The sequence below is a fragment of the Strigops habroptila genome, chromosome Z (genome assembly GCF_004027225.2).
Source record: "Strigops habroptila isolate Jane chromosome Z, bStrHab1.2.pri, whole genome shotgun sequence".
Lineage (NCBI taxonomy): Eukaryota > Metazoa > Chordata > Aves > Psittaciformes > Psittacidae > Strigops > Strigops habroptila.
Genome location: NC_044302.2, coordinates 22,708,670 through 22,728,721, shown reverse-complemented (window position 1 = coordinate 22,728,721; position 20,052 = coordinate 22,708,670). Strand labels below are relative to the sequence as shown.

Genomic DNA, 20,052 nt, shown 5'->3' with positions numbered 1-20,052 from the left:
ATTCACAAGACCTAGCACTTAATTATGATACTGACAGGCACAGATAGTTTCACAGAATATATTCTTCATTATGTCAGAAACTTCTAATATAAGATTAAATTAAGTTTCACTTTAAAAACGAAAAAATGATACGCTCACAAAAATCAGAGCTTGGAAATGCCTTCCTTTCTGTTGGTGCAAACATGGTACCTCTAACTATACTGGATCAACTGTGGCACCAGTGAGCTCTCACAATTTGCTCCAGTTTAGGATTAGTATTTTTGGCAGTAAGTCCTGAAAAGGAGAATATTTCATACAGCTTTAGTCAGTAGTGTGTATTTTCACTGCCTTTGATTGACAACCTTCATACAAAAAGGCATTAAAAGTATTAAAAGTTTGCAAAGCGATTCCAGAACGAAGCTCGTACAGCTGGATCAATTGTCTGTTAGAATGTGCCTATGCTGTGGTGCCCTTTAAATGTTGCTCAAGACCTGTGCAGTGTATGAATTGTTCTGGCAGTCTGTGTTCTGCTGCCCATTTCTTCAGGTGCTGCAGGGTCCTATGTAGCCATGTGGTGGGAAGGAAATTGATCAGTGTATTCAATCATGTAACAGATAACATGCTGCCAAGGAAATACTTAAGGAGGGTTAAGTGAAATAGAACCGCTACTGCCTGACAATTGATAGACTCACAATACGCACAAGAGATGCCTTCCATGTTGGTTCCATAATGGAAGAGACGTACCAGGTGCATAAGAACTTTAACACGAGGCCACATTACTTGTTATGGCCAAAAGCTGAGGGTCACCGGTTACAGAAAGACTAAGCAGTTAATCAGGGTTCAGAGAGCAGCTACCTCACACAGAATTCATATATGTTATTGTAGACCTTTACATGGCTAGATTTTTCCTACTAGCTAGAATAAAAGAAGTACTGTAATGAATCAAGCTTGGACTAAGTAGTTTGGGGTTACAGTTAGATCTCAGGTGTTGACATAGACCTATATGTCTATGTCTAGAACTATGTCTAAACGTAGACCTATATGTCTATGTCTAGACCTATGTCTAAACATAGACCTATAATTAATCACTTTGATGTTTCTTTATAAAATCCCAATAGCACTTACATAGCTCAAAGGGCTGTTGCTCCATTTACTTCCTGAGAATGATTAAGATTGGTGAAGATCAGTCATATTATACAATGGATGAAAACAAATCTGAAATACAGTCCTGATAATCCACAATAAATGCATGCAAATTTTCTGTATTTATTAGTTTATGTAAATAATGAAGCTTCAGAGTAAACTGAAAATTAGGCCCTTGACCAGGACTTGCCACTTTTCTGTAAAACAACCCCTCTCCCCTCCTAATTTTTAATACAATATATACCATACAGAATATGAACAAATATCTAAGATTTTAAAAACTTTATTCTGCTGCTATATCCTCTCTCAATTGCTGGGAATTCCTAGAGCAGTTTTTCCACAGCTGAAATGCTGGAGGGGGAGAGATTGTCTTCAGACTCCTGGAGCTGGTGACTCACTTTATCCACTGTTGGTGCCGCTGCTTCCTTCCAGCTGATTGTTGCCAATGAGTTGGCATATGATGATGGCACACTCCATGTAAATTTCTGCCACAGGGGTCATGTACATTTGACTTCATCTGGATCTGTGGGTGGCTCCTCAGTGTACAACTTACGATAAATAATCTCCAGAATGGCTAGTTCCCTCAGGTACTGATGCCTTTCTCTAACGTGGTCCACCTTCCTGTGCGACACATAACATCCTCCTTGAAGGGATACCATTCCTTCCCACTTACCCTCCAGAGGCTGAGGATTCACAATTGCTTTGCCAGTTGCCCCTTCCCTAGCAAGTGATCCCAGCTGCTTGGCTTCCTTACCCTCTAATTTGAAATTGTTGCCTCCATTGTCCCAGCATCGGAGCATCCAGGTGATGATGTGCTCGCCTGGACAACAGCTGAAATCTTTTTGTATATTCCGCAGCTCAGTCAAGGACAGAGATCAAGAAGTTACCTCTTGTTCTGCCTCTTCCTGTTTCTTGTAGTGGTTCCTCTAGTTCTGGTATTGGCCCTTCTTCATTTCCTCCTTCACTGAACAAGTTGTTTTTGAATTTCCATTTCCTCTTGCGTATAGGGGCAACTGATACTGACACAGGTTGGTTCTCTGGTTCAGTTATATCACCCATTGCCAGGGTCTGAGTGGTGGTTGTGCTTGTTGTCAGGTTTTGAGTAGTTGCAGTACTGGTCCCAGGAATTAAAACAGCCACAATGCTTGCCAGCAAAGTTTGAAGTTTGAATAGTTAGTGTACTTGCTGCTGGGGTTTGAGTGGCTGCAGTGCGTGTTATGGAGGTAAAAGTAACTGCAGTGCCTGTTGCCAGAGTCTGAGTAGCCCTAGTACCGGTCATCACTCAAGAGCAGCTACAGTGCTCGTTGTGAAGTGGCTGCAACGCTTGTTGCTGGGGATTGAGTAGCCATAGTGCTTGCCACTGATATTTGAGTAGCTATAGCGTGTGTCACAGGGGTTGAAGTAGCTGCAAGCCTTGCCACTGATGTCTCAGTGGGCACAGTGCCTTCAAGCCGCAGTGCTTCTCATGGGGGTTGGAGTAGCCACAGGTAGCTGTTTAACCCTAAGCAAGATCTGAACCATATTCAACAACATGCTGTTTCCTAGCAAAAGAACCAGGCTGGTTTTGAGGGGAGGGTAGGGCAATGGAAGGAGAAAGGGAGTTGGTGGCTCTCCGAGAAGAAAAGGTCGAAGCTGTAATTGTTAATGGCTCCCAACAGATGGCTCCTGAGGGACAAAGGTCATGATATAATACTGAATGCACACACCAGACTACTATCATGAGTAGCAATTCCATTATATCATAACCCAGCACTACAAAGTACAACAAAGTGATAACCTTAGCCCAAGCCCCACAAATAAACATCTCCACAGGAAGCACATATGACAAGAACAGTATCACATAGCATACCAGATAGCACACATGCGTGAACTCTGAGAACAAATGAGGCAACATTATGGCCAATGACTATTACAGTACAATGAATGCTTACAACAAAGTTGCTATTACACACTCTGCTCAGATCAGTCATGATCTCAACCCTTTGTGCCCCATGGTGGGTGCCATAAAAGACTCTCATGGCATAAACCACGGTGTAACCCAGCTGGTAACTTGGTACCAGGCAGGAGCTTGCTCAGCCCCATTCCCCAACCCCTGGGCAGGATGGGGAGCAGATGAAGAATGTAAAACCTGCAGATTGTGCTAAGAAGAGTTTAATAACTAAAGTACAATGTAAAGATAATAGAAATACCAACAATAACAATACTGGTAATAATAGGAAACAACAGAAAAATAAATGAAATTTCAGAAAACACAAGTGATGCCTAATGCAATTGCCTAGCACCCGCTGATCAATACCCCACCCGACCCAAGCAGTTATCGGTCCCTTCCAGGTAACTCTCCCCAGTTTATATACTGGGCATGACATGCTGTGGTATGGAATACCCCTTTGGTCAGTTTGGGTGAGGTGTCCCATCTCTGCTCCCTCACAGCTTCTTGTGTCCCTCCTCACTGGCAGAGCATGAGACTGAAAAGTCCTTGATCAGGGCAAATGCTGCTGAGCAACAACTGAAACACTAGTGTGTTATCAGCATTGTTCTCAGACTAAAGCCAAAGCATAGCACTGCACCAGATACTACGAAAATAACTGTGTCTCAGCTGAAACCAGGACATTTTGGTTCTACATGAATGCTTTCATACAAACCTGTTCAATTAGAAAAAGTGCACAACACTGCAAGAGCAGAGAAAAACTGGAGCAACAGATACAGTTCCAACTAAACAATGCCAGGCTAGGTATCTTCCCTAATTATCACATTGCGTATTAAAATTTAGTACTTTAGAGCCTCATGTTTTTAAGGGTAAACCTGAGAAAAAGTAACGCTGTAGAGAAAAACAGCAGAAAACTACTACAAGAGCCCACATATCCTTTTAGTTTAAATTTAATTTGTCAGACAGAAGTTATCTATATACAATCAGTGTGCATTGTAACAATTCTGTCAATAAAGTCATTCAAATCTTCTAAAATATTAATTGGCTGCATAGCACATTTGACATTATTGCCCATGTTGAAGAGGAACACAAATGGATTTACAAGAGATTTTGGCTGACTTAGGTTCTGAAGCGTTCAGATATTTAACACTCCTCCTTCAAAACCAGTGCACCTGAAAAGCTTTCCAGAGCACAGTTTAGCTGGATGTTTCTTACCATTTCATTACAATCACAACACTGACAGCTTAATAGGAAAATAAAATAAAAAAACTCCAATCAAACAGCAACAAAAACCCCCACCACCACAAACAAAAAAACCCCAAAACATGTGTTTAAAGTATCCAATAAAAAAGGAGCATTAAAACAGAATAATATGTTCCCTTTCCCAATTTTTACATTCTGAACAGTGATTCCATCAAGATACTTTATTAGAACATGTAAGTACACTGATTTTGTTTCATACTTGTAACAAGAAGGCCTGAGTTGGTGGGGAAAGGAACAGTCAAAAAAAGCCTGAGAGGGAAAAAAGCTCATTTAATGAATTTACAATAATTTACAGCCATTTGTTTGTGTTTTGTTTTTTATTATTATTATTTTTTGTTTTGTAAAAAGGCATTATAACTGATCACAAACAGGAGAAATCCTGACTATTTTACAGGTACAGAATTTAAATATTCAAGCTTGTGATGAAAAGTGGCAAGGTGGTCGCAGTGTATAATGTAAACAAGTAGCTTTGGAAAGTGAACAAAGTCCTTGAGAGTTCATTGCTACAAAACAAAAGAAAATAAACTCCCCGTTCCTTCCTGAAACATGAGTGCAGGTCAGGGTTTAAAAGTTCATTTACAAACATAATTTAAAATGTGTTCAGCCTAAAACCACTTTGACATGAAGAGTTTTATAGTAAGATCCAGTCTGAAAGGGGCAGTGTTGAGGTCCCTGTAAAAGTAAACATCTATCTTTTCTTAAAAAAAGAGTGCCCCAGCATTTGCAGCACAGTGCAGCATAAACTTTAAATACAAAAATATTTTTCTTCTGTTGGGATAATAGACCTTGCATCCTGGAAAGAAGTAACAATACTGCTACTGATAGAATATCCAGTCCCTATCTTTCAAGTCATGTAAGGCAATTACTGTGTTAGTTTACTGGATATGGCTAAAACGTCCAGAGAATGTCAGTCTTTGTTATGTTTTCCGGCTACTCCATGTATGTTCAGGTGTACTTTTATGATCTGATGAGTGTTCAAATGGAGATCTGTGTCCTAGGGGAGATCTTGAACCATAAGGAGACCTCTGATCTAATGGTGACCTTGGGCCACTACCAGATGCTCTGTGGTCCATTTGCCAGTCTGAGTGGTATCTATAATCTCTAGGAGACTTATGATGGCTGTACTCTGAAGTTGAACGGTGATCTGAATATATCCTGTGGTCTGAATGGGAACGGTGATCCAAATGAGCCCGGCTTTCTTTTAAACTTCCTTCCAGGTTTGACCTGTGGTCTCTGCTTCTGTAGTCATCTAACTTTCTATGTTTACTGTCACTGTAGTATCTAAAAATAGAAATTATTTGTATTAGTGTTACTAAACACACATTAAAAGCCACAATTCTGTCAGATCAACAGAACTGCATTAGAGAAATATTGTTGCGATTTTGCATTACTCAAAAAAAGATGTTTTGGTGCTTGCTACAAGCATACTACAAAACCAGGAAGGGAATTCTGAACAGATTTTAAAATTGCTGAACTCACCTGCTGTCTTGTTTGTAGTGATCCCAGTCTCTGTGATCTTTTCCATTGCTGAAGGCTGAATAGGGCCTTTTCCTAGAGTCACTTTTCTTGTAAGCATCTCCCTGATGCCTATCTTTATGATGATCGTGGTATTGTGACAAATGTCTATCAGAAGAGTAACTGTCCCTGCTACTGTCATCATGGTTTGTATTCTCCTTCAGTCTTTCCACATCTGTTTAACAAAGCAGAGGTTACAAGTAGTCTCATAAAGTCTTTTCTTCACCTAATTCAAACAGCACTTCTACCGGTCAGATATAAAGCAGTATAAAACTGACATAATTTGACAGAAACAAAATCTAAATACTTGAAAGACAAATGCACTAATGCAAGTGAACTGAAAGAAACCTCAGAAGTAAGAGGGAAGCAAGCTTGAATGTAGATGTGTAGGACTTGGAAACTGAAATTTTCAACCTCTCCATTCAGTCTGTGAAGCTAACTGTGGTCCAGACAAGCAGTGAGTAGAGGTGTCTTTAGTAGAACAATTTCAGACAGAACGATAGCAACTTCCCCTCTAAGAAGGGATGGCCTGAAGAAGCTGTAAAGGTAGAGCTTGCAAGTGAAAGACTGTCAGTGGTATTTCTGAAGTACATTATGTTGATTGTTTAACATCTTTGGCAATATGTATGGTAGGATCAAAAACTTAAACCTGAAAAATGTTTCCAAATTGTTTTCAAATGAAGGTGAAATAACTTGCTACTTAAACCAGTAAGTACCAGCTTCAGTGTGCACTCTGCTGTATTTCATCAACTAGTGAAGTTTTGCTGAGTAGCCTGTCTCTATGGTATTACCAGTGCGGGAGACAGATCAAGGAAACATGTAAAATGAAATAAACATGAAAACTAACATATCTAACACAAGAATATACTTAAGGTTTCTTACCTGGATTTCTAATTACATGTGTATTCACATTGCTGCTAATATTCTGGTCATTGTGTTGCTAAAAGAGACAAGTACAAAAACTCATTGCTACATCCCAAAGTTCATCTGAATTAATTAGAAAAATATCCTAACGAAAGAGACTACTTTACTGCAAACATAAATGCTAGATAAAGGGTATTTCTGTGTTCATTATAAAATCTAATAAAAGTGTTATAATACTTAAAATACATACTTGAATTTTCAGAAAAGGTTTGAAAATATTACCTGAGACTCTTGACGTTTTTTGATTGCATGTTTATACAGTTTGTGCAGCTTTCTGGCATCAAATTCTGTAAACTTAGAGACAAAAATCCACAAATTTCTGAGGAAGAAGAAAAGAAGATATAATTCTTTTATGCATTTTTCTTGTATTATGCATCAGAACATGGATTTAACTGAAATTATCTGAACAGCAGTACTTCAGCAAACCAGAAACACTGAAATTTACACAGTATTGCCTAGCTGCACGGCGAACACTACGTAGCTGTATTCGAAATATTTGAAAGATTAACTCCCTTAACATTTGTCACTACTTAATATTTATCATAAATACTTCAGAATGCAAAGTGGATGGAAAGTAGCACTAATAACAATCATGTTTAGAATGACTTGTGAAGCTGCTTAAAAATGTAGCTATCCATTTATGAATGTCTTCTGCAAGGTTGTTTGAATGAGTATTCATCGCTCAGTAAATAAAAATAAGTAAAGTAAGTAAAAATACTTCCAAAATTGAAATCTCTTGCAGTGTAAGACGTATGACCTACAAGCCTTATTGCATGAAAATATCAGAGAGAATTTTTCCACAGAATTCCAGAAGCTGGTCAAACCTTTGAAATGAAAGAAGAACTGTGAAAGAGGAACAAATAAAGTCTTTTGCCGTCACGATGCCAAACCTCTAAAGCAATAATTTCCTTCTACAGGTAACAGACCTGAAGTCTAGATTTTTTTTTTTTTACTCAAATTTACAGGTGGAATGCTTAAAAGAGACTACAGCCTAGTGTTCAGAAGCATCTGAAGTGTGCAGGCTCAGGAAGCAACAGCCTGCTCCTTCACCATAACACTGACATTTTAGTCTAGAGGTTTGCAGAAGCAGACAACCAGCCAATGGTGTGCCTAATGATAACTGTATAACTTTATATAAGCTAAGTATCTTAACTACACTTGTTATCAAAGATATCTGAAATATGTATTTTATTAATCTACATATAACATTGTGGCATTATAAAGAAGAATAGCTCTAACTTTCCACTTCAAAAAATGTAACATTTACCGAAATGTAAGACATGGATCTGGGTTTTATATCTCAGATCACCTTAATATTTTGAAGTAAACCAAGTAAAACCAGCAGACGCATTCTACAGAAGCAGAAGTTTCCAAGAAAATGAAACACTTAACAGACTTTTGTATATGGAAGTGCAGGCTGTATTTTCAACCATAAAAATACTGAAGTGCATATTCTGACAAAAGTAACCCAAACTGCATTAAGAACTTAATGAAAAAGTTTACAAACCAAAATCTTTTCCTTTTTTTTTTTCACCTCCTAAAGATGCAAACTCTACTTTCATTTTTTAAATATATCTGAGTACATAATGATAAAAACCAGCATCAAGTCATAGTTAACATATAATTTAATTTTCGAGTATATTTTTAAAAGAATAAAGAACTCTGCAACTCAAAATCATACAAAGCTCAATTTGCCTCAGGAATTTTAAAGCATTTGCTTTCAGTTTTAAGATATGAGACGACTCCACCTACTGGACAAAATGCATTGCTATGCAGTATGAAAAAGCCAATCCATTAAAAATCAGAACCATCTATAATCTTCTTTTTATAGATTCCTATTTAAAACATCAGAAAGATACCAGAAAGAGAAAGTAAGAAATGAGAGAAATAATTAAAAACTACTCTGTCCAATAGAACCAATTACAGATTTTCCTTTTTCAGGAAAAAGCACGGAGAATAACTTACTTTCTCCACTGTTTAATTTGTTCAGGATTTGTGTACTCCTTTAGACATTCAGTAATGTGATCCCCAATTTTGATTAGACACTGTCTAGTATGTTCCAGCTGCTCTCTTTCAGAAAGGCCCTTCTCTGGTCTATCCAGCTGTTTCAATGCTGCTTTGACAGGCCTCATTCTTTCTTTGCACTGTAAAATGGAAAGAAGTAATGTATTAGTTCAAAGGAAAAGAAAATTCTAAACTATGACCCACCCTTTACTGTGATATATATATACCCAGGCAAAGACAGTATTGTTACAAGCCAAATGAAACACAAGACTTGCTCACAGCTCTTCAAAATCTGTTACAGGTTTCCTTTGGAAAAAGTTGTATTTTGAATCTCCTGGAAATTTACCCCTCTATGAAAGCATTAAATTATATAAAATACAGATAACAAAGATGTAAGAAATCACTAATTTAATATAAGGGATTTCCTGAGGGAGAGGACTCATTATGATTGGGTTTTACAATCAAAGCTTTCAGCACAAGCATATAGGACAAGACAAACTTTTTAGCACCTTGAAAGCTATACTAACTCAACCTCAAAATTAAATATGAGTGTTCAGTACATTTCAAAAAGATACTTTCTGCAACTTAAACCTAGCATTCAGCAGAGGATCAACATCGCTTCTCCGAGCAGTTTTTAAACCTCAGTCCTATTCAGATTCTAGGAGAACTTGTGCTATCGAGAGTAAAGCTAATTTGGGTATGCCTAGATTAGTAACAACAGTGATGGCAATACAGATATATGTCATATGTGAGTTCCTGAATTTTCACACTTTGATTCAGATGTTTTAATAATAAATTCAGACAAAACTAGTTAGCACAATTTAAATTACAGACATTTGCTTAGGAATACCATCCAACTATAATAGTATGGTGAACAGCTGAAGAAATGCATATTCTCCTTGCCACAAAGAGCCAAATCAGTTAAACCTGAATAACCTACAGCAGCAATTTGCATTTGAAAGTGTAGTTAAATATGCTAAGTAGACTGCATTTTACCATGGCATAATGATAAACATACATTCCAGAAAAAAAAGCCTTGACAAAGAAATGTTTTCGTATACAGAGAACCAACCTAGAATTACTCCCAGTAAAAATAAAAGGAAGCCTGTAGATAAAAAAAACAAACCCACAACCCACAAAAACAAAACATACAAAAAAAAAAAAAAAAACCAACCACCCCACAAAACCAAACCCCAAAAAAACCAAAAAACAACCCCCCCAAAACCCCTGATAAAACAACCTACACTTTTCAAAAAAAAGACAAGACAAATGATTGTAACGGAATGAAGCTGAGTATCACCATTACCATGCAAACATCTAGGAACAACTAGGGAAGCTGTTCCATTGCCAGCTCATGCCACTAAGTAAGTAAGCAGCTGCACTGCATATTGCACTAGACAGAGCTTTAAGTTGTCCTTCAGAAGATGGCTTACTTTAGAAGAGTGCACTGCTTAAATATAGAAGTGATCAGAAAAATAGAACTGTACATGGAAATCAAGCGATTGTCTGTCACTTAGCCACACAAACATATCCACCTGAATCACTTGAGACTCATCCTGGAAATCACAGCTGAGTTACCTGAAATGTTTAGAATAAAACCATACATAGACCAGTCACTACCATACTCAAGAGGATCTCACTTGAATGTCACAACCAGCACCTGCAACAACCCCAATAAACCTGGCTGGCAAAAACAAACAACTGTTGAAATCTTGAATGACATAACACCCACAGGAGAATAGCTGCTCAAAGTGACTCATTAATACCTTTCCAAAGGACCCAGCCAACCGATGAAATTTACACAAACTGTGCATACATACCTTTTTTCCTCTAATATTGATTCTGTTCTTAGTCAGAAGTAGTGACTAAACAAAATTATTTTGTTGTCAGAGACATTACTCCAGCAACGTATTTGTATGGGCCTTAGCGTTTGTTCCTTCCTGTGTCTACTAATTTAAGTCTGCAATACTTCTGGAGGGAAATGCTGAAACTTAATTTCTCGTTAGCTTACAAAGAATAAAGGTGTACATGATACAGCAAAGCCAGAGACTCTAGCAGTTGAACTGAAGGTCAATGATGTCTACTCTTTAAAGAATAACTCAAGAAGTTATTCTTGAGGATATACCTTTAAAGTCTATATTCTAAATCTATTCAGCAGACAGACCAGTGGATAAATGCTGAATAAATACAGTAAACTGATGGAATGAAGACAAAAATTATTTTTGTCCAATATCAGTAACATTAATTGATATGAGAGTATACTAGCAAAAGAACACCTCTGTTACTGTGCCCAATAACAGAATCAAGAACACCAGAAATTGTCCTCATATACACTTATAAAGTATAAACACTAACCTATCAAATAGGGACTTACCACACTAAATGTTTTCTGATCTAGTTCTTCAGATTCTTCTGATATAGGAACTGGTTCACTAGTTGCAGTAATATGAACTGGAGTATCCAACAATGGAGTTTTTTTAGTTTTTTCTTTATTTTCAGGCTTTACTTCATTTACCTAAGAACAAGATATACAAATATCTAAGTAAATTTTATTTTGGCTCTGGAATTATCCTATAATATAGGACAATCCCCATAACTACTGCATTCTCTTCAATAGTAAGAATAAAAACTATGCTGACATTCAATGACAGTACATTTTACTTTCTTTGTGGGATGGAAAGGAGAATGGAAATTGAATAAAATAATTTCTTGCACACACGTGTACTCTCAGTCCAAATAAAATATGCTATTATTGAAGACGTAATTTTTCATTTCAAATGCCTGTCATCATGGTTTCAGGTAGTAAAAATAAAACTTTAAATTACGTAAAAGACTTCAATGAAATGACAACTGATAAAATCCAAAATACTTTTTCATCTCAGAATCATTCACATAAACCTAGTGGCCTTTTCTAGTGCTATACAAGATACGTAAACCTAGTTACCTTCTCTTCCTTTACTTCTTTTTCTTTCTGCGTAGATTCTTTTACTTTGTTTTCTCTCTTTTCTTTAATATCTTTTTCTTTTAACTCTTTTTTATCCTCTTTTTCTTTTTTCTCCCTTTTCAAATCCCTCTTATTTTCCTTTTCTTTTGTCTCTCTTTTTTCTTCAGCTTCCTTCTTTATACCAATATCTGGCTCAGGCTTTTCTTCATTTTCTTTTTCTGCTTTAATTTTTTTATGTGGATGTTTCATTGAAACAATCTCATCCTGCAATATGCAAGCATATATGTCACATCAACCAAGTTCCTATCTAGACAAAGTTTCGTAACTATCAGATTAAAACATATTTTTTATCCGTGCATTTTTTTTTTCTTTTTGGACATAGATTTAACAGCTACCAAATAGAACTGAATGCAGTTTCAAAGATGAGAACTACTCATTCACTTCCTCGATGTGACAAAGCAAGTACTGATTTGGCCGTGGTAGTGGAGGTGAGAAATTATGTACATTTAACTTAGAATTCTGTCACTCTAAAAGGTCGTTAGGCTCTGAACAGCTGTAAATTTTAAGTAAGCAGGTCTCACAAAACTGAGCTGATTGGTCAGGACACTCAAGTGATGCAGATGTTAAAAGACCTCTGTTCTAGTTAGCTTTGTTCCAGCAACTTTTTACCATTATTAAGCATTCACAGAAGTAATAGAGTCCCAGCTTTCTCTTTTCCAGAGGTGTTCTTTTTACTAGGCTTAAAAAAAGTCTTAGTTACAGATTAGTCTGACAGGGGCCCATTTAATTATCTGAAGGTGAACAAAGAATCGCTCCATTGGTCTTTATAATATCCACCTGTAAGGTCTGACACGGAAACTCAAATCCTTTCAGACACACAAAAATACTACAGCAACAAAAGTATTATGTACAGCAGCAAGAATCATTATGATCTTTGAATTTATTTGAGTACATCCTGGAAAGGCATATATAGAATGCAGAATAACAGATTAAAGAATGCCTAATACATGAATCCGAACAAGTTACTTGGATTAAGTATTGAGTAATCAACCCAACCAAGACTTCAGTATTTAGGTATCATGGAAACTTCCCTGCAAAAATCCAACGACTTCAAGAGTTTCCTGAACATTCTAGCAGTTAAACAGTTAAGTTTTAAATATTGCACACAGTATTGTAGCTACGTAGCTAAAGCCAACTGTTTACGTGGCTGAAGCCCATTGTTGCATATACTCCAGTTTTCAGAAGTGCAATTGTTAGTCTGTGTCTGAAAATATTAGTGTGTTATTAAATATACAAAGGGGGACAGCATTCTAGGCACTTTCCCAAAACATAAGTCAATCAACTGACTAGCAATGTCTACTGTTTTGAGTGAAGTCAAACACTCATTTTTTAAGTAGTCTGAGCATTTACTTTAGTTTTACGATTCAGTTGCCCATGTTAATTTACTGGGAATGTGACAACATTTATATTTCTATTCCAGACAAATTACTGTATCTATAAACATAAGCCATTCTATATTGATTTAATTTTTTTCCCCAGCTTTACATTTTAATCTCCATAGTACAGTTTAAATACATACAGGAATGATTTAGTTAAAAATTACTATTTTTTTTTAATAGATGTATCATGGTTCCTCTAAGGCTGACTCAGTTTTAACTACGCATTCAGTGTGTCTTCTATGTATTCGCTATGTCTACAGTGAGTTGACAACTACAATGACTTGTAATAGTTTAAAACGGTTATGCGAGACACTTCAGTTTATTTTAAACCAAGTAGGAAGTATTTTAATGACACATATAGATTTGCAGTGATTTATTTAAGCTACTATCAAAGTCATGAAATTAGCTGTGACATGACCCCAAACTTTACTTAAATTTTCATCTGTAGTGGTTACTGCTGCGTAAGAAGTGTTAGAAATAAAAAGATGCAACAAAAGTAGAGGCCTAAAGAAACATCAGGAGCTACAGAACATTACAACATTAAATAGTTGGCTAAATAGTCTTTTTGGATAATGAAAGCCATGACATACACAGAAGCTTTAACATGCAAGTGTTGAAGTATAATCTATTCATGGTGCTCATTCTAATTGAGCTTGACGTTTTTTTCCTGAGCCTCAATAAAAAACTTTACCTGAAGAATCACTATCAGTTGTTTAGCACATTTAACACATCATTTTATAATTATGTGTTGCATTAGGTTTGCTACAGCACAACATTTTTTTAGAATATCATTTTGAAAATTACTCGTAATTCCTAAGTTGCTGGCTTATTGTTAGATTAAAATTGATACAGTCTTCCATGTGCTTGCACTGATGCAACATTAGCTGTACTGGCCACTGGAAAAGGATAACTTTCAGGTGCTTCAATTTTATTAAGCCAAACAAAACATAAAATAGAAATCAATCCTAGCAGGAAGAACCGAATAGCCGTACGAAAAGATGTTTACCTTGTTATCCTCATCATCATCTTCATCAGATTTTTCTGAGGGTTGTGGTGACGAATCGCTTTTTATTTCTTCTTTTATTTTTGCAGCCTTCATCACTTTATTCTTCTTAGTTCTTGTTTTCCTTCTCTTTGAATTGCCCTGAATGCAAATTGGCCTCTTTAATATGTAACTGATAAGCATCTTTGCACCACAGTTGCAAGAAAAAAAAAGAGATTTGTTTTTACAACATATAGAGGGTTCATTTAATTTGATTTATTGCCACTCATGACCACCACTCTTCTCAGGACTGGAGAAAGAGCATAGTGCAACAGTAGAGAATACATACGAATAGTAAGAGAAAAATTCAGTATGAAACTGCAATTAATTTCTTGAGTTGGTGTCATTACATGACACTCTATATTACATACGATTTGTAATGCAGAGTAATACTACACAAAGTACAGAACTAAAAAAAGGTCAGCTGACAAGCCCATAAGCATATTATCTCACTGATGAATGCCAAATTTTACTTACTGCACCAGCAAGCCTTTGTGCTTCCTTTCTTGCAAGGTCTTTATTAAGTAACTTAATGAGGTAGTCTGCTCGGGTCTGTAACTGCTTCGCCTGGGGTTTCTTATCTGGATCATCAGGCAAAATCTGAGGAGAATAATGGTAATATTACAGCTTTGAGTACATATTTTCAGGTTTGGAAGATGCTACCCTGGAGCACATAGAACAGAAAAGGCTGCATAAAAGCTAGGAAACAATCCTCTTCAACTGTGCTTGGCAAATATGCCAGCATGTTTGAAGCAATGGAGAATTTTTTAAAGGTTTTAATTTCTCTGCAATCACACAGCCAATGCAGTCTTGGAAATTACCTCCCAGTTTAAAACAAAGTCAGGAAACCAGCCTCAGATTTCTGTTTCCACTCTGATAGTTTAATTAAGAAATTTATTAAGAAACTTATTTAAGAAAGTTAATTAAGAAATTTCACTCCTGTACCTATCATCAACAGAACTCTTGGCTCTGCCTCATTCATCTTCTAAACACTAAATTTACTACATGGTATTGCAGATGCCAAAAACATAAAGAGGTGGTTTCAAAAAACAAATTAATGGAAGGCAGGAGCAGGAATCATTATTAAACGAATTTGGACACAACCCTGGCTCCTCAAATCCCAAACCCATAGCTTGCTGGCACTGTCACAAAGTTTACTTTACCTGAATCTTTCCCTCAATACCTGTTGCTCATTATTGCTAAGGAGCTATTGCACTAATTTTAGTACAGCTATTCTCATGTTGTGAGTGAAAGACAGCTTCAAGTGAGGAACCTGGGGATTAAGCAGGGATGGGGAAACAAATTCAAATCTAGAAAAACCTCCTTTCTGAAAGGTCAAGAACATAAAATGGACAAAACTAGAACAATTAAAATAAAGAAGGAAAAGACTGAAAAAATTCAAATGACAGCGGTCCAGCTACATGGATAGATGTCAACACAACTGACTGCAAGAAAGCATACTTAACCCGAACACACAAGGCATTAAAATTTAACAATATACCACAAGAAGAATACTAAGAAGTACGATTGATGTATAAAGTCTTCGCAATTTCAGTTATCATAAAATAAGTTCTTTCAGTATTTGCTCCTAGTAGCATTATTTCGTAAACAAAAAAAAATCCTTGAAAAAGTGTGGATGACATACCTTCTGTGTCAAACTGAGATCAGGATCCATTTTTATCATTTCCCAGCTGCCATAACCATACTCATAGATGCCTATCAACAGATTGGAATCATCTTCCTTACCCCAATCGATATCAAAATGAGCAGCCTTGGTGTGGCATGGGATGACATATCTAACAGAAATAAATTAGAAAGACAATGGATTATTACTTCTGACGTTTAGAAAAGAACACACTAAAAGTGATCTAACTAGGTTTATTTTCTCTGCTAAGATGCTGGTATATTTAGGAAATTAACAAAAATATTTATCATTATATTTTCTTCACATTTCTATAAAATCTTTATTGAAATCAGCACTGAAATGTGCTTTAAAGCTGACCAAGACTAAAATATGAAGAACAGACATCTGTCTGTGGTCATGAGCTCTGTGACAGAGTTGGCTAACCATGAATAAGAGAAAAAATCATCATCCAGTGTAACTGCTAACTAAGCGGATAGTTTATGGATTGTGATACATAAGGAGAGAAGGGAAAATGTTCAGAGAGTAGAAACAACTACTGCTTTCGCCTCAAGCAGAGACGACACATTCAGCAGCTCCTCAGCAAGCCGGAATTCTAATTCTATTGGTAACTGAATACAGCCCCCAGTGAATACAGTTGGGAAGCCAATGCTGTTAATGGCTTCCATGGCAAGGGAATAAAGAATGAAGAAAAGATGTGGAGCATGTTAATGATGCCAGTCCTTACAGGGAATAGAGGACAATGCTGTCACAGTGTGCTTTGAGTCAAAGTTATCTGAACCAAAGCTAATAAAACTTGAAAAAGATTCAACATTACTACTTCCTAAAAAGACCCCAACAAAAAAACAACAAACAAACCAAACTCCCCAAAAAACCAAACTGAAGAACCAAAAATCAATACCTTTTTCTTTCTTCTGGATCTGAAGGAATGGATTTGTGCAATGGTGCCAACTCTTCTTCATGAGAGATAACTAGCTTTGCATTCACCTGCACTCCTGAGATTCGGAATGTTGGGCCTTTAACTTTCCCAAGTCTACCTCCTTAAAATAAATGACAAAGCTACTAAAATATTTACCTTTACAAATATCATACAGAAAGTAGTAAAGAAAACAAGACTGATGCTATACCAGCAAATTTTCACTTATAACAAATGACTTTTTCTTAGCCAAATGCTTGAATTCAGCTCCAGAATCAAAAGGTCTTCCAAATAACAAATTAATTTTAGTTTCACAGTAAAGCAAAGACATACTGCTGTCTCCAGTGACGATTCACACACAGAAAAGGAAATTAAAAAAGTCACCTTACTATAGCCCTTTTTAAAAATCACCCAGCATGCCAACATTTTTCTTCACATTTTCCCTCAACAAAACTGTTTTCCGTTATGATCAGAATGCAAGAATAATTCAGACTTGACATTTTTTATTGCCTTCTAAGCCCCCTGAACACACTGTACCTGCTCTTTCTTGTACAGATGAATTGTCCTTTAAAGCTTTAATGCATCCATTATGTACAAGCTCTCCCAAACGTCGAAGATCTATCTCTGATTTATCAACTAGCTCAGCATCTCTGGCTACAGCATCTAACCTGTAATAAAACAAATACACATTTTAATATCTCTGAAATATCAGTAATTGTGAATGACTCCTTCAGACACTGAAACTAGAGAAATGATCATTTAAGTTATCAGTCACCCACACTTGCTATGCTGTGTACAATATTGATCCAAGGAGGAAAAAAAAGAAAAAAAAGGGGTGATTCAGGTATTAGAAGACAATACAACAAAAACTGAAAGGACCCTAACTGGACAGTGTTGAGATAGGTTACCGTGCATTTATTTTAAAAAAGAAAAAGGAATCATTATATATAATAAGTCCGTACAGACCATAAATATTTTGAAGGAAAGTAAGGAAGGGAAGTTTTTCTTGAAATATGGAATAAAGCAAGCTTAAAAATAAGAACTGACAGTAAGGAAAATGCAAAACTAACTTTGACAGTCACAGTAGATAAACTGACAGGCTTTCACAGGCTATCAAATAGGACAGTTGAATGATTATCACCAATGACGATTAAACAAGACAGAAGGTAACGTATAAAGAGAATAAATAGTCCTGCAAATTGAGAGGTTTGTTGTGTGGCTCTTTGCACACATACCATAAACGGAGAAGGGGAAGATACTAACCTAAAATCATGCTATATGCAAGACAAAAATCTAGACACTCTATTTTCTCTTCAGCATAAGATTTCTTGGTATATTGCTTGAATTCTCATGAGAACAAGATTCCAAGTTGCTAATAATTAAACAAGTTTACCTTTCGAGGGGGCCACCAAATTTCTTGTAACTCTTGATAAACCTAGTAATAAAAAATAATACTGCCTTTTAAACATATGCTTAGCTAACTACATCAGTTTCACAATTGTATTAATACAATTATTAATCCTAGTATAATGCTATGTGGACAATGGAAAAAATCCATAAAGTAGGGCAGCTTAGTATATCCAGATAACCCCCAAAAAATCAGTTTTAATGGTTTAAGAACTGATGTAAATAAACCAATAGAAAGTACAATTTATTTCAGAAATTGCTTTATTGATTTCAGGAGACACAAGATTCAGCAGCTGGATGTATCTAATCATAAAAATTTAATGTGGATTTACAGTAAATTGACATGTTATGCCTTATATAGTAAAAGGAGCAATTTGCAATGGGTAATTTGAAGATTTTGGAAGACATGACATGAAAAAAGACACTCTAGCAATGTGTAAGTGATGGAAAGAAACTGGAGGTACCTGGGATAGAACTGAAATAACAAATAAAAATAATTAAAAAAAAAACAAAGAAAATTTCCTCAACAATCATGCCTCAAATGCTAGTGCAAGCACAAGATTAGCCTTTGGAAGATGTACCAATTCAGTGTGTTGCCAGATGAAATGGAAAGGCAAAGAGAGTCTTTAAAATTATTTTCCTAACCAAAAATACTTTGAAAGCTTTACAGCACTTCATAGAAATAAGCATACTTAAATTTCAGAAGCAAAGCAAGATTTCACCCCAAAAAGGTAGAAAAAAAAAAACCTCTCTCCTTCTTCAACCCCAAAAGATATTTTAGCACCAAATATTGAAGGCACTTGCTGTACAGGATTCAAATAGGATTTTATATTTTTTTAGTTTAAAAAAGCATGATATAAAATTAATTCACCTAGTGTCAAGAAATCTACAAAGGAAACACAATCCGCTCAAATTTTTCTAGTTGTCACCAAAAAGATTTACATATTCTTTTAACACTGCAGTAAATAAAATAATGGGAAGCAGATTACTTTGCTTGTGTGTTAAAGGAAAAGCTTACCCATTGTAACAACTGGTTTTTGAAATCACCATCTTCATGGGTTGCAGGAATGAAGAAATGTAAAACAATCAAGAATATTTTCAAACCTAATTTTATCCCTCATTAAAATGGGTTCAAACTCTTGCTATGACAGTTAACTATGTCAGGACCACATAATACAAAAGGTGAAACATTAAATGCCTAGAACAAAAAATTTCAGAAGGCAGTCTATTCTTCCTGAATTTCTTTGTACTTTCAAGCATCACCATGTCTTGTCCCTTTAAATATTCATGTCCCCCCATATCTTACCGCCTGATCTCTGCATCACTAAATCCTTTAATATTTTCTCGAGGAATAGTTCGTGGTCTTCCACGCTTTTTTGGCCGTTTCCTTTCTGAGATGGAGTCACTATCAGATCCAGAGTATCTTCTACTCCTACTCCGCCTCCCTTCACTTCCATTAAAGCTGATCTGGAATGTCAGATCAAAGCTACATCATTAACAAACGTAAGTAAAGTTTTATACAGCCTGTCAAAAATGTGTTCAGAAAAGGAGGAAAAAACACCAAAACCAAAACTCAACAACAACCCCCAACAAACTAACCAAACCAACAGCAACATAAAAGTACAAGTCAGTCAGAACAAGAGACACCTGTTTTGCGCAGTTTCTCATCCTTGGGAGCATGTATATTTCTTCAAGTTCTTTTTGTCTTTCTTCCTCTTCTATTCTTCGCCGCTGGACTTCTGGAATGATTTCTTCCCAATTTCTTGAATTTCTTTCTGGTTCCAACTCAATATCATCTTCATCCATGTTGGAAAAGTTGGCCACCTTGTATATCAGATTATATGTATTTTCAACAAACTGATACATGACTTTATTTGAAAAAGTTTAATCAACTAATATTTTAGGAA

At 36.1% G+C, this 20,052-nt stretch overlaps 1 protein-coding gene across 6 annotated transcripts in view; it reads right to left on the bottom strand.

Annotated features, from left to right (window-relative positions):
• Window positions 1-4,638: 4,638 nt before the first annotated feature.
• The window catches only part of CHD1 (chromodomain helicase DNA binding protein 1), a 53,466-nt gene continuing 38,052 nt past the window's right edge, over window positions 4,639-20,052 (bottom strand). For 5 of the 6 annotated variants that reach the window (XM_030511766.1, XM_030511764.2, XM_030511768.1 and 2 more), the window contains 15 exons: window positions 19,793-19,969; window positions 19,452-19,612; window positions 18,132-18,173; window positions 17,276-17,406; window positions 16,724-16,862; window positions 15,826-15,976; window positions 14,658-14,780; window positions 14,145-14,282; window positions 11,700-11,963; window positions 11,130-11,270; window positions 8,717-8,895; window positions 6,974-7,070; window positions 6,710-6,767; window positions 5,792-6,002; window positions 4,639-5,593 (listed from right to left, as the gene is read on the bottom strand). In XM_030511766.1, coding sequence (XP_030367626.1) covers window positions 5,230-5,593; window positions 5,792-6,002; window positions 6,710-6,767; window positions 6,974-7,070; window positions 8,717-8,895; window positions 11,130-11,270; window positions 11,700-11,963; window positions 14,145-14,282; window positions 14,658-14,780; window positions 15,826-15,976; window positions 16,724-16,862; window positions 17,276-17,406; window positions 18,132-18,173; window positions 19,452-19,612; window positions 19,793-19,969 — 2,376 coding nt within the window. In that variant the 3' untranslated portion in view covers window positions 4,639-5,229. The remainder of the gene's footprint in view (window positions 5,594-5,791; window positions 6,003-6,709; window positions 6,768-6,973; window positions 7,071-8,716; window positions 8,896-11,129; window positions 11,271-11,699; window positions 11,964-14,144; window positions 14,283-14,657; window positions 14,781-15,825; window positions 15,977-16,723; window positions 16,863-17,275; window positions 17,407-18,131; window positions 18,174-19,451; window positions 19,613-19,792; window positions 19,970-20,052) is intronic. The other variant, XR_003995028.2, reaches the window with a different exon arrangement.